The sequence below is a fragment of the Mugil cephalus genome, chromosome 8, assembly GCF_022458985.1.
Source record: "Mugil cephalus isolate CIBA_MC_2020 chromosome 8, CIBA_Mcephalus_1.1, whole genome shotgun sequence".
In the NCBI taxonomy this organism is placed as follows: domain Eukaryota; kingdom Metazoa; phylum Chordata; class Actinopteri; order Mugiliformes; family Mugilidae; genus Mugil; species Mugil cephalus.
In genome coordinates, this window is record NC_061777.1 from 20,591,430 (window position 1) to 20,605,978 (window position 14,549).

Genomic DNA, 14,549 nt, shown 5'->3' on the forward strand with positions numbered 1-14,549 from the left:
GAGTAGATGTTAATAGCAGTGACCTCAAGTTAGAAGGACAGACAAACCAGCTCAGGGCCACTTTGGAGCATTAAAAATAAGGACTTCTTTTAATCTTTTTTGTCCTTGTATATATTGTTTTAGCCACGTATTTATATATTAACTCTTTAATGCATGTCCTCTTCGTGCACATCTAACTGAACAATTTAAAGGGGCAGCACAGTGGTGTTGTGGATAGCTCTGTTGCAGAGAAGACAGGCCTTTTTAAGAACAACTGGCAGCCTGTGCAGGGTGTACCCTGCCTCTCACTGTCCAGCTGGGATAGGATAGCCACAGATTATCCTTGTTTCTTTCAATGCATTTTGATCACTACATCATACAAAGCATGTAAAAAAAAATGTAAATATTTTATTTCAGTATTACACAAAAACATTACAAATCTGTGATGGAATGGCAACCTGTCCAGGACGTACCCCACCTCTCGGCCAATAACACCTGGGACAGACCCCGGCCCCAACAAAATCATTACATTCATACATTTATATGTATTCGATAAACAAAACTTAAGCAGCTCCTATAGGAGAAGTGGGGGAGAAATAACTTTGCCGGTGTGTAAATTACACGTAATGCCAGAAAGACGAATGTAAAAAATAAAAAAATATAATGTTGTAGAAATGACGTAAGAGATTAAATATACTATACCACACTATATAACATAAGGAAAGAGAAGAGACAGGTATGGGACCACAAGTAGCTGAACAGCAACACAAGGAAACACAAGGGTATAAACAGGTAAGACAAAAAAAGCCTGGAACAAAGACAGGTGGACAGATGAGACTACTGAGAAACCAATCACATCACAAAGGGGAGAAATCATAAACAGGAAGTAAAGCAAGACATGAAATACAGAGGAAGAAACTTTTAATTCACGTAAGACGGAGAAACTATTCAAAACGGAAACAGAGAAGGTTTAAAAGACCATAGCATGACATACACGCCACATACAAGGAATCTGGTTTCTTGCCAGCAGAGTCCTTCAGGTCATTGTTACTGTCAGTCCTGTTCAAAGACCATGTACTTCACTGCTGCACGTTACTACAGGTGTTCAGCCGAAGAAGCCTCTTATTCAGCGTCTTGTTCAGTGACTTTCCAGCAGGACAGACACCATCTGATGCAGATTTTGCGGTTTTGTGGCCGCATGCAGGTCTCCGTTATCTTCAGGCCATCTTGTATAACCAGCATCACTGATTATTGCTGTCTCAGTAACCAGCTGCTTCTCCCAGCTTCCTGGCATCAGACACTGCACAGATACATCCGTCCTCCTTCTCCACAGCGTTAACCACGTTGTAGAAAAATTTTGCGGCTTCTTGATTGTGTCCCAGAGCTTTAAGAGCCTCAATCACATCCTGAGGGATGACAAGGAGAGGTGCTTCAGATATAACAAGAGCAGTTTGATGTGTTATATTATCACGTTATCAAAGCTAACACACGAAACGTATTACCTTATCAAACTTGGGTTCAAACTTAACCGCATTTTGAGAATCAACAAAAACAACCGGAGTAGCAATTGCCTCTTTGAGGTTCTTCCCTAACCATAAGTGGTTCATAAGTGTCTGGAAGAGAAATAGAAAAATACATTGCAATTAAATGGGAAAGCAATGATTTCATAATGTATTATGGACATGGCGAAGACACTCGTGACACAGCACTTGTTATGACAACAGTGGGGGCGTTAGTCCGTAGCAATTTATCTTAATGGCACTTAGTGTGATTGCCATGGAAGCGTACCGAGGACATCCCAGTTGTAATCATACTCCCACCACTCGATCCAATCACCAGAGTCTTTGACGGTGACTTCAGCACAGCAGGGGCCATAGAAGAGGGAGGCTGTTCCCCTGGGAACACAACAAAAGACTTGACTGACAGAACAGACAGCTACCATTTAGACTTATCAACGTGAGAATACAAGAAGGAAATTATTATAAAGGCAATCAGCGGAGTGCCTTTGAATGATGTGAAGAAAGGACATTTATTCAACCCTTACATGTCCTTTTACTTTTGTTCAACATTTGACACGAGACACCAAAAAAAAAAATTAACACAATAAAATCCACAGTCTTGGCTAGATAGAGCCATTGAGCATCTGTTATGTTCGTATAGCTTATTTTGGCACAAAATATAACTCGTTTCTATTCAGAACTTCAGAAAAACAAAGACAAGCTCATCATTTTGCACATGATGTGTTCTGAAGATTTTGTCTCCATGTTCACTTTTGAAAAGACAGTATGACAGTATGACAAGTTGTCATAATGACTGAGAAATGTTCTGAATGCACAAATAGGTGTATTGTCAATACTGTTTTGGTGTGTGAATCTACTGTTTTAACCTAATGTTCAAAATGACTGGTTAAAATTAGCGCTAAATAGCACCAAATGCAAACCATACCTGAGGTTGAATTTCACCAGTTTTGTGGATATTTGGTCTTAAAACCATTGTATTTATCACTGTGACCGTAGAGAGCTCCGTAAGTCCTCTAGGAATGACGGTGTGCGGATGCTGTTGGCATTGTGTACACTGACTCAGCACGTCACAAAAATTGGAATAAATGCAAACAACCTTATTTACTGTGCAAAAATCTTTCAAATGTTGATGTTCTTATCCATGCTACACTGACAGCAAGGCCTCTGATCAGTCCCAGACACAGTCCTGATCTCATCGTCTGGTTGGCGTTGCAGAAGTTAACAAGAGGCTTGGAAAAATGTATCATTACATTATCATTATATCATGTGCTTGCTAAAACTTATATTTGTTCTTGTTTTCTGAAGATGTTCAAATATGGCTTAGGCAATTATGCTATTAAACTATATTTCCCAAGTACTCTGAAAAAGATGTTGCAAGTCTATTGGTTGACTCTGATTTGTTCCACATTATTTCTGTAACCTCTCTTTCAGATTATACTACCGTATACCGATTACTTATTCATGCTGATATGATTACCAGGAAAGATGGTATCTGCTTTCCCACAGAAGTCAGACAGCTCATTGTTGAGGATGACTCCAGTGCTCGGAGAGTAGACCCTGGATCCAAATCTGTGAAGAAAACATATCAGATTAAATGGTTGTAGACACTGTATAACCAACATACTCCTTGCAGTTGAGAAATAAGACTAGGAGTCTTGTGGAGGGAGAGATTTCATTTCAGGGCCCTTCTACAAAAACACTTGTTCCTTAATCTCTTAAACCTTTTTAATCCTTTACTTTGAAACCAACATTAATATGTGATGTCAGGTTCCTAAAAATGCAGCAGACCTCTCTAGACACTTACATGTGGTTGATGGTGCTGGTGACAGATACGGCGGAGCCATCTTCAGCCAGCACAGACACATGAGTGGTGCCCATGCCGTCCAGAGACTTGGTGATGTTGTAATACATGGCATCATGAGTCTTGCTGCTGCTGATCAAGCTCCGTATGTGGCTGGCAAAGCTGTCTTCTGTGAATTTCTTTGCCATCTGCGAGAAGAACAGAGCATTTAAGAACACGCACACAGAGATTACTGGGAAAATATTAAACTAGAGCTAAATTGGAAAGGGATTTGGAGCCCATTGTCAACTCTGCCTGACCCCGCCACAGTTTTTTATTACTATTTCTGTTGCCCTGCTGCTCAAATCGCTTTTTTGTGTCAAATATTTATTTTGAATATTCAGGCCTATACGAAAAATACACCATCCACCAATGGTTATAGAATACATACTGCTTCTGACATGAAGCGTGGATCCCGGATGTGTTTCTTTAATCCATTGGCAAATTTAAAAGCTTCAATATAGCGATGGTACACCAGTGCTTTTTGTTCACCAGTCAGAGAAGCTGAATTCAAGTGATATCCTGTAAATCAGAAGAAAGAAATGGTTTATTTCTTTAACAAACCTTTAACAAACAACTCCTTTGTTCACTCACTGTATACTGTTCCCAAAGATTAGTCAGGATTCTTTCACGAAACACAAACAGGCACACACCATCGTTATTAAGGTCAACGTTTGTATCCAACAACCAGTACAAGCTTTACTTTGAATGACTTAATTTTGGGTTTCTAAAAGTGTAGCTGAGCAGCAGCTCTGCAGTGTGTGTCCAGCAGGAACCTTTCATGACGTTGAGGATGAGGCTGAGGATGATCCCTCCCGCAGGCGGTGGGGGTATGTGCATCTGGTACTCTCCCAAAGGAACAACCCACGCATCAGTCACTGTAGCTTTATACGAAGCCAAGTCCTGCAGCGTGAGCATTCCCCCTGAGGAAAAACATTGAAACAAATGGTTCAACTAATCAAAACTGAACAAAATGCATCTCAAGCGCACATAATGAAGACTTTTAATGGATTCAGGCAGCCCACGTTGGAGTCTGTGAGTGATCACTGCAGTGCTATACAGGCCCGATTGATTTGTTCTTTTGTAATTAGATCACCGCACCACGCAGACATAGAAAAGGGCTGGAAAAGAGAGCATGATGAAAGCCGTCTGACAATACCTGCCTCGCGTATGTCCTGGATTAAATCCTCTGCTATTCTTCCAGAATAAAAGGCCTTTGCACCTTGATTTGCAATCATCTCCAAAGTGTTGGCCAGCTTCTCAAATTTCACTATATCACCAGTCTTAAGCAGCTTCCCATTCTTATCCGAATACAATTTCCTAAAGGGGGAAACACAATAAGAACAGGGTGAAATATCCCTCTTTTTTTTCTCCTCGTGTTTTCGGTCACCGTGTGGGCGTCTTCCGTACCGTAGTGACTGGGTCTGATTGTTGTCAATGTACGGGATGTATCGGCCCTGGACTTGAGGGATGGGGAACCCTTCTCTGGCTAGCTGTATGGTCGGCTGGAAGAGGGTGGCCCACGGCAACTTCCCATAAAGCTTGTGAGCCTGTTCATATCCACGAATCTCCCCTGGCACTCCAATCCATTGGCTACCTGGATAGATGGATGAATGGTAGTCAGTGCTGAAAATATGACACATTCATTTACTCACGGTTTAGGTATTTCATATAATCTCTTTACTTTACTATAAAAGAACCCTGAAGACCTTATGTCATGATTTTATAAAATGGAACCAAATTCTGCTCCAGAGAGAAATGTTGTACTATTAAATTACCAGACAGCTACAATCACTATAGTTATAGTTACATGAAGAGTTTGCATTAAACCCATCATTTTATATATTTGCTCTTTACATTCTCATTTGTCTCATTGTATACACTAAGCAACTGGCGTACAACATTCTTGTGTTATTAGTAATACACAGTCCTTTCCTTTCTACCTAAACAGCCTTGGATTAATGGCCATCATCCTCTTCCACTGCCTGTGTGGTCTTGGCTCAGAGATCAAGTTGTGGCCCGCTCTCATGTCAGGGCCGATGGGCCCCTAGTGTGTAATCAAACTCTGCTGTCCTTGTCGTGACAACCCAGACAAACATAAACCGGAAAAAAAGCGCGTCTTCCGTGAGGTGAACACCGTGACACAGTAAACCAATTGCTAACAATAGACAGAGCAAGAAAAACAAGAAGTGCTCCCTACCAGGAAATGAAGACACAATGTTGAATAACTAGATGTGCAAATGCAGATGATTACCTGACATGAGCTGGAAAGTCTTGGGGCATGACTTCAGCATGTCAGGTTTCACATTAGTTGGAACGGTCTCTCTGGAGTTGATGATTTTCACGTTACCTTTGAAAAGATTAGATGCTGTCAGTTACAAATTTACTTCCCAGCAGCTCTATTTCTGCATTAGAGCTGTGCTGAATGAAGGCGTCTGTTACCAGAGCTGTCCATCACTGTGAATATAGACCCTCCTCCAATCCCCATGCTCTGCGGGTTCATGATAGAGGTGCACAGCAGCGCGGCAATGGCGCCATCTACCGCAGAGCCTCCCTTTAGAAGGATGTCCCTGAAAGATAATGCTCGTATGACATTACCACAATATGTGTTCAAATCTATTTTGCATAGACTGAAGCTGTAAACCAATTTCCTCATAAGCTCAAGTTTGGAGAAAACAACTATTTAAGAGTACCCAAGTTTAGAAATAGGACTCGAAGTTAGAGTGGTAGCGTTTGCTCTACAATTAGACAGATTTAATTAGACAGTAAAGTGCGTCTTTTAAAAGTATTATTACTGATATTAGGGCCACTCACCGTCCAATCTCTGAACATGCCTTAGAGTCTGCGGCCACTGCGGCTCTTGAAAAAGTCTCCTCTGGGCACTTGCGCCTCACAAGAACAGCAATAATCACAATGACAGCAACCAAACAGAGAAGAATCAGTGCGCAACAAGTCAACACCTTCGCCTTTGACCTCGCCATTCTTCTTTCTTCTCGGGTTATTTCCTCTTTGATATTACAACTTGGCTGAACTTGACTGAACTTAGTTCCATCAGAAGGGGCCCGAAGCGCGATGTCTGGCTCCACCTCCGCAAAAAAAAAAAAAAAAAAAAAAAAAGGAGGGGAAAAGGTTGTAATCCATCTGTCATGTCATGCCTCTGCACCTCCCGCTGCAGATACACTCCATGAACCAGGAGCTTAACATGCAAATGTAAACACAGACGCGCACAACCTTTACCATAGTTCGTCACTCCAAAACCAAAAATAAACTCTTCCAAAACTTCTTGATCATCTCAGTAACGTGTCTGAACTGGTATATCCACATGTGGGCGAATGAAATTCACAAAATACACTGACACGAATTGCTCCTATTTAATGATGAAGATGCGCTGTCTATTTCACTTTGATCGTTATTAGTTTTGGCTAAATACAACAACAACAACAAAAATATTCCATAGCCTATATTGGGGTTGAACTAATACTATTAAGAGGCGGTACAGTGTCTCGGCACAGCACTGATGCCTCCCAGCGAGAAGGTCTGGGTTCGAGTCCAGCTCGGGTCTTTCTGTGTGGAGTTCACATGTTCTCCCTGTGTCTGTATCTGGGTTTCCTCCTTCATACAAAGACATGCTCCTTAGGTTAATTGGTGATTCTAAATGGACCGTGTGTGTGTGTGTTGTGTGTGTGTTGTGTGTTGTGTGTGTGTTGTGTGTTGTGTGTGTGTTGTGTGTTGTGTTGTGTTGTGTGTGTGTTGTGTGTTGTGTTGTGTGTGTGTGTGTGTGTGTGTGTGTGTGTGTGCGATAGCCCTGTACTCCGCCTCTCCTGAGCGGTAGTAAATGAGATGTTCAAATACAATAAAATAGGTTATACTCTACACTGATCTGTCAGGGACTGTTTATCAACAGGAAACTACAGCTATTAGTCTGTGTACGTGAACCACGCTCTCAGTGAAGCCAAGTTTTGGAGCTATAGCGCCCAGCGCCAAGTGTATGTAATTGTACTTTGTCGTGGACAGTCGCTTTATGACAACTGTGGGTGAGGTCCAGGCAGGCGGCAATGCATGTTGGGAAATGCTGTCTGCAATTCTGTCAAACGGCAGTCGATGGGCGAGCCATGAGACAGGCGGAAGAGCTTTCAATTCAGTCAAGTCAAGTCACTGGAGAACTCGAGCAAAACCAGATATACTTCAATATGGCCTTCAAAGTAAAATAAAATAAGACGTCATAACCCTGCAACTTACAACAACCATTAATAACCTTTAACAGATTTGTCCGTAAATAATATACATTATTCAAATACAAAGCATTAAATCCTTTTGGCATCCTGCTTAATCTATGCTAAATAATTATCAAATTAAAACATTTTTTTTTCTCCTGACCTTCTTGCAAAAGGAAGGAAATTGTTTTGTTGCTGTTGCTCCCATAAACTTCACTGCAAGGTGACAGAGTCGAATACAAATAGAATAAAAGTAATAAGTAATGCAATAAGTAATGCAAATTAATTATAAGAGTCTGAAGTATTAAGAGTGTTAAGAGTAGATAGGTAGATGACAACAGGGGTCACCAGAGGCTTTTTCCTCCTCATGTCCACAACCAGTTCCTTTATCTTTGTCACATTCAGGTGCAGGAAGTTGTCCAACATGTGACAAAGTTTTCCACCACAGTGGAAAGATCAGGGAGGAAGAAGGCCGAGCCCCGCAGCTGTCGACCACTCTGACACACCGTGTTGCAGCCTCACATAGTGTGGTCTTCCAGTGAGGTAGTCAACAATCTGGGGTGCATCAACCTCAACAACAATCCTCAACTCCAAGTTGCAAATGCAACATTTTATTTATATATTTACGTAACTGATTGCTGCTTCCATTTTTCTGTGGGTAGTTGTGACATTGCTGTTTGATTTGTGATGTTTTGTTCTGGAACATCTCTTTTTATTCAGAACAATTTAACCAAACCTGGAACGCAACTGGAAGCAAATCCTTGGTGATGCAAAAGTCTCTGGAAATGTGTATTACAACTGTCTTACTGAGAAAATTACAGAAGTCATGTAAGTCAGCCATCTGGTGTTTTTTCACAGAAAATAGACTACCTCAACTTTACACCTTATAATTTGTGACCACGCAGATTAGATAGGCACGGAAAGTCTAATGCATTACGGGAGTTGTAGGATTTAAGATAGAGACAGTTTAAAATCAGGCCATTTCTCCTTTAACTTAGACTTCATTCTTTTTAATCACTTTCACGTCCCCCAAGTCTAATAAAAACAAGACAACCCAAATTGCAACTCATGCGCATGTTTAGCTTATTGTATTAAGTTATGTTAACTTATAACTGGAAACTGATGGATCAATGCCTTGATTAGCGATGAGAGAAGTTTGGATTTATGGCGCCTCCAGTTGTATTTTCATTTTCCACGTTTATTTTGAAAAGTACAGACGGAAATGTCATTGCATATCCCTTTGTTTGCCGCTGAGTGTCCCCCCGGTGGAGCTCCAGTATTTACACCAATATTTTCTGACACTATTCGCCGCTTCTGTCTAGCACAGGCAACCAGACAGCGAGCCCACCCGTCCGCAGAACACCTTTTGATTTGTTCTTCTGTCACGAGATGGGTGTCGGTTCCAGCTGGGACTTCTTTTGTTCATTTTGGAGCTGTTCCCTATGATGTTGACGACTGATATCCGTCCACCGTGTGCACTGCAGTGGTGCGCAGCTTCGCCTGGAGAAACACCTGTGCGCCTCTCCTCTCTCCACTTGCCACCACAACCATGACTGTTGAGTAGGTATGGACGCAAACCTGTGCACGAATCAGCGCACCAAACATCCACGCAGCTTTTGAAAGGAAACGCGAGCTCCGTCCCTGGGATCCGCTCGTTCGCCGACGCTTATTGAACGTTGCTGCTCATCAGTATTTTGGCCGTCAGTTTATGTGTGGCGGCTCGGCCCCGGTGGCAGCAGCTCTGGTGGTCAGATTACATGGAAACGGTGGAGTATTTGGAGGGATGAGGGGATGAGGCAGGGCGTGTGTTTTACGTGGCTACTTGGCTGGGTTTAATGGCCAGTCTGTCTTGAAAGCAGCAGGAGTGTGTGTGGGGGGATGTGGAGGCGTCTTGATGCTGTCAGGCGGGGTGTAAGGGAGGATCTAATGGAGCAGGATTACCCGACCATTTTTGGTGAGCGCGCATCGTGGAGTTCTGATCACAGTTGACGCATTGCACTCCTGGCGTCTTGGCTGCTGATCCATAATCATTATATAATGATACTCATGTAATCCAGACTGTTTTCATACTTAGCATACGAGTACACAGAATACCGCTCTCCCCCTCCCTCCTCCTCCCCTCCTCCCCCCGAGGTTCCATTTATGCAGCGCCTGCTGAGCAACCTATGAATGCCAATTATAAATGTGGGTGGGTTTCAACATTGTTTACGTTTATATAATTCGGTGGTCAGTGCGCTCGAGTTTGTGCGTGGTGCGCAAAAACACAAAAGGGAGAGATTTGTGTTACATGCAGCAATGTGCCCATGACTCATGGTTTTATACAGTGCAGTACAGGGGTGTGTGTGTGTGTGCGTGTGTGTGTGGAAAGCTGAATTTCAAACTGTGTTCACATCGTGTTTGCGTGCGTGTTTTTGCACTCATGGGGTGCAGTCATTTTCAAGTCCACAGTGTGTGGGTGAGTTTAGCAGGTGTGTGTTATACATTCAGTGAATACAGGATGGGAATTTACTGGCAAACTCCTAAGATGTGTTTCACACACACAAAGCAAAGTGTATATGCATTGAAACCGGCTTTAGACATGAGCAGTAAATAGAGCTTCGGGTATTAATATCTTCACAATGACAGTGACATCCTTTTATCTTCTTATCCCCCTCTGTCTCTCTTTCTGTCTTTGTTTTTCAGAGCACAGATAACCCTAAGGCTCGGTGTCTGTCTGCATTTGTCTGAAAGAACCAGAGAGGGAGCCGCACAAATACTGCACAGCCAGACATCATGCAAGGAGAAACCTTCCCCCGTCGCAGAGTGCTGAAATGTTAGGACTGAAGAGCGAGTGTGTCAGATCAAATCAGCAGACTGTTTACATTAGGGGGGGCAATAAGAGCTGCTTGATACTAGACTCCCTAACATCCCCGGTGTGGTTTAAGGCCCCTTTCAGTCACAGTTGAGAAGAGGTGCATTAACTGATCCTTCATCTGCACTCTGTTTGTCTGTCAGATCCTGTAATCCAGGAACAAGTCAAAATGGAGTGGTCACTAGAGAGTGTGAGGGAGATGGTGGCTGGAGGGATACAGTCCATAAGGGAGTGTGAGGTCTGTGCTTTTGCCATAGCTATGTGTGTGCTGCTGCTCTTTATGTGGTATTGTTACAGGGTGGGCCGCGAGCATGGCTCCAGCCCTCTGCGTGGGAGGTATTTGGCTGGACCCGGCCGCATCGGAGGTGTGGTGGGGGGCTTCATGAGTTCAGACTGTCGTGGCAGAGGGAAAGGGAAGCACGGGTCATTGTTGGAAGAGCAGAACGGCTTCGCTTTCTGCCAGTCATCAGAATGCTTCCGCTGCACCAGTGCCGGAGAGAGTCTGAACCAGAGGCTCTATCACAGCCTGCAGGATTACGCCAAGCGTTACACCTGGTCAGGTATGGGCAGGTTGCACAAAGGAGTCCGTGACCAGGGCAGATACCTAAACAGCCGGCCAACCATCCAACGACCAGAGGTCTTCTTCCTCCCCGACCTGCCGTCGGCCCCTTTCTTCTCCAGAGAAGTACAGAGACATGATGTGGAGCTGCTTGAGCAGAGCTTCCCCGCTCTTCTGGCTGAGTTCGAGAGCATATACCACCAACCTCCAGCTCGCAGCGGCTCATCCCTCCCGCCGGGGTGGAAAGCCAATAGTACTCCTCGCGGGCAGTGGTGGACCTATTACCTGGTCAACCAAGGCACCCCTCTGGTTCTTAATGTCAGGAGATGTCCGCGGGCCTGGAGAGTGCTGGGCCAGCTGCGCACCTTCATCACCAACAACGTTTTCGGTAACGCCTGCTTCTCTGTGCTGACGCCCGGAGCTCTCATCACGGAGCATTACGGTCCAACAAATGTCAGGCTGCGCTGCCACCTGGGTAAGAGAGTTGTAGTGAACTGAAACTGATGAGACTCCGTGTGTGTTTAACTCGGCACAAAAGCAGATGATTTCCTTAAAGGGCATATTTAACCAGAGAGCAAAAAACGCCACAGTGAATCAGCTGCTGTAGCGTTTAGAATGACGCACTGAATTCTCCTGTGTCATGGGCTCACATGGCTTAAATGTAGTGTTTTTCGATAAAAGCTGTATTATTTTTCCTGCACCTGAGCTTTTATTCCATTTCCATCTCTGTAAGCTGCCGATAAATATGTTGTTTATTGCCATGCAGGCAGTGTCTTTGTAAGATCATTTAAATGGGATTGCATGGGATGACATTTGGAGATTGGAATGCTTTAAAATGTGTGTATGTAACGTATAACTGGACTTGTTTTTTGTACTGCAGGTCTCAGAGTGCCTCCTTCCTGTGAGCTTGTAGTTGGTGGAGAGCCACAGTGCTGGTCTGAGGGCAGCTGTCTGCTTTTTGACGACTCCTTCCTCCATAGGGCTTTCCATGAGGGTAAGAAGAGATTAAAACTGAGTATTTTCTTTGCACTGTACCGCGTGGTTAGTCCTAGAAAGAGCACTGACCTAAAAGGTGTATAATCCAATGCCTTTCAGTTCAATAACACACCAAAAAGGGGTGCTTGATCTTCCTGTCTCTGTGTTTGCTTGTCTGTAGGCAGTGCAGAGGACGGCCCCCGGGTGGTTTTCATGGTGGACCTGTGGCACCCCAACGTGGCCGCGGCAGAGAGACAAGCGTTGGACTACATTTTTACTCCAGGCCGTTTAGAGGATAAGGAAGGAAAATAGGTGTGAGTGAGAAACCATGTCCGAAGCAAGAGATAGGTGGCATTTATGGAAGGAAGTGTCTGTAGGTTTGGGGAGCAACTTTTTTTCTGCCTCTAGACCGGCTCTCACATTCACTGTGTACATATTCTCCGGCGCATACACTATTGCTCATAAGTCTTCTTAGCAGATGACCAAACATTGGGCCTCTTTTATCAGTTGTGTTTGCCTGTACATATAGTTGAGTAAAATGCCGGCATACATCAAAAAACAGAAACTTTACCTCCCACTGAAGGTACTTTTCATTTTATTTGTCACTGGTTTTTATTCTAAATAACTGAATGTTTATTTGCAAATGATGAATGATTGTGATCGAACAGTAAAAATGTTTCCCAGCGTTTGATCTTCACAAAAACATGAGATTACATCATATTAGATACAGATAGATTTTATCGTCATTTTACGGTAAAATCTGTCAGTGAATGTCATTTAAGTTAATATGTTAACATACTTCCATTTCCTTGTAACTTCTGGGACAATTATGGAGCAAAAAGTGTCTCTAAGACCTTATATGAGCTCATTTTAGTTTTCTTGCTTAAGCGGTTAAACAGTTTTCTGATCGAGAGCAACAAACTGCTCTAAAAATAATCACTGTGTTGCCGTTATTCTTCACAGTGTGTGGGTCTGTACTCCAAAATATTCTATTAGTTATAAATGAACTGAAGTAATTTCATAAGTGTTTATGGGCCCCAGCTTCTTCCCTACAGAAAGGTACGCGGCGACATGCAACACCTGCACACATTTCCACAAGGGCTAAGAAATTTGCAATCACAACTTTTTATATCACTCAACACATTCTGTCACGCTTGGATTCAGACCGAGACAGGGCGTTTGCGTGCACACTTTCACATATAGGACAAACTGTAGACTGTTTACATTTCTATGAATGACTGGACAATCTCCTGCTGGCAGAATGTTGACATATTGTCAGTGACTGTAATTCCCATTATGATTTAAATCAAACCAAAGCAGAATTAATGACTAAGTAAAGGACTACTGACAGGCTACTGCGCAAGAGGTTCTGATAAGCACATCAAACCGAAATGAACGGTTGGTACAGAATGATTAAATAAACATTTCAGTATCCCTCTTTAAATCAGATTTTGACTATATTGCCAGTTGCCATGCAGACATCTCAACAAATATACTGCAGATAACATTTTGCGAACATATGTATATGGTAACTGAGGTCCAATGTCGATCATGATGTGGTTGTTTACAGACACGGCTAATCTCTCTGTCATGACTCCTGCCAGTGTGGTAGTTAATTGTGCTCCCCTTTGAAAATCAGCCCTGCTTTCACGAGACATGGTTAGATAAGCACACTTTTAGGTGAAATCGTGTGAGTCGGCCTGTGCTGTGACTGGAAACGTTTTTGGTAAATTTACTAAACTCTTGTAATTTGGTTGCATTTGATATCAGGTTTGTATTTCTGTAAATATGGTGGAGGAAAAAGAAAAAGCTGAATGGTCTGAGATGTTTTGAAATGATTGTCTCCAATGCTTTAACTATTGTGTTGTCTTGATTTTTAGCTAAAGTGATTGCATTTCATTCTGGGTTTCAGAAAGCAAACTATGACATCTTTTTTGATAGACTCAATTCGTATATTCTGTAAAATGTTTATGAAGTACTATCTCTGCTGTTCTGTGATGTTTTTTTTTAAAATTATTATTATAATTACTGTGATTTTGCTGCATCACATGGCATCCATTATTAAAGCCACAGTCCTTATTTCACCCCATGAATATGCGCGTGCAGTTGCACAGTAAAAGGCAGTGAAAATGAATCTTCAGCAGCTTAACTGGTCCATGACAATTCAAGATACGCATCTATTCAGTTCTAATGTTTACAGAGTTGATCATTAAAAGTTGTTTACGACACTGGCACTCACATTGAGCTGTCCATAATTAGGTTAAAAATCAAGAGTGCTGTTAATCCACCTCAGAGTGTGAAAACTGTCATTCCCAAAGCATTTGCTTTAAAGTATATAATGGGGCACCCGTTTTGTTTACATATGGATTGAGGATTTGTCCTTTAACACATTCTTGTCTGGATTTTGAACAGTATTTCTGTACATTTAATAAATGGTCGAGTATCTTATTTAATCATCTGGTGTCAGAAATCTCACTTTTGCACAAACAGCGCGGATCTGAGGCCTGAAAGAAGAAGAACAAAGTCAGTGGAAATGCCACTATGGTATTGATTAGAACTGCACTCGATAGGAAGGTGGAAGCCAAAAGACATTTTCTTCCAGATGCAGTTT

The 14,549-nt window shown here is 42.7% G+C and overlaps 2 protein-coding genes across 3 annotated transcripts; one reads left to right on the top strand and one right to left on the bottom strand.

Moving 5' to 3' along the window:
• Positions 1-183: 183 nt before the first annotated feature.
• Positions 184-6,969, bottom strand: ggt5a (gamma-glutamyltransferase 5a). Its single transcript, XM_047592235.1, has 12 exons — positions 6,154-6,969; positions 5,782-5,909; positions 5,594-5,689; positions 4,750-4,936; positions 4,499-4,659; positions 4,116-4,262; positions 3,731-3,861; positions 3,304-3,488; positions 2,977-3,068; positions 1,768-1,874; positions 1,482-1,592; positions 184-1,385 (listed from the first exon to the last, which is right to left on the bottom strand). The coding sequence occupies exons 1-12, from the start codon at positions 6,318-6,320 to the stop codon at positions 1,239-1,241; spliced, it is 1,659 nt and encodes a 552-aa protein (XP_047448191.1). The 5' UTR covers positions 6,321-6,969; the 3' UTR covers positions 184-1,238.
• Positions 6,970-8,781: 1,812 nt separating this feature from the next.
• On the top strand, positions 8,782-14,391 carry asphd2 (aspartate beta-hydroxylase domain containing 2). Of its 2 annotated transcripts, none has more exons than XM_047591723.1 (4): positions 8,782-9,117; positions 10,236-11,438; positions 11,844-11,957; positions 12,120-14,391. In XM_047591723.1, exons 2-4 carry the CDS (start codon positions 10,574-10,576, stop codon positions 12,248-12,250), a joined length of 1,110 nt encoding a protein of 369 aa, XP_047447679.1. In that variant the 5' UTR covers positions 8,782-9,117; positions 10,236-10,573; the 3' UTR covers positions 12,251-14,391. The 2 variants fall into 2 exon arrangements, with proteins under 2 accessions (XP_047447679.1, XP_047447680.1); XM_047591724.1 differs by having other exon boundaries at positions 8,782-9,113.
• Positions 14,392-14,549: the final 158 nt, after the last annotated feature.

Bases quoted from the DNA above. Each gene is read 5' to 3' on its own strand.
- ggt5a (XM_047592235.1), bottom strand. From the start codon at position 6,320: ATGGCGAGGTCAAAGGCGAAGGTGTTGACTTGTTGCGCACTGATTCTT. The intron at 5,690-5,781 runs GTAACAGACGCC...ATCTTTTCAAAG, and splicing joins CACAGTGATGGACAGCTCTG to GTAACGTGAAAATCATCAAC. The intron at 1,875-2,976 runs GTAATCATATCA...TTGTGTTCCCAG, and splicing joins AGCAGATACCATCTTTCCTG to GGGAACAGCCTCCCTCTTCT.
- asphd2 (XM_047591723.1), top strand. From the start codon at position 10,574: ATGGAGTGGTCACTAGAGAGTGTGAGGGAGATGGTGGCTGGAGGGATA. The intron at 11,439-11,843 runs GTAAGAGAGTTG...TTTGTACTGCAG, and splicing joins CAGGCTGCGCTGCCACCTGG to GTCTCAGAGTGCCTCCTTCC. The intron at 11,958-12,119 runs GTAAGAAGAGAT...GCTTGTCTGTAG, and splicing joins CCATAGGGCTTTCCATGAGG to GCAGTGCAGAGGACGGCCCC.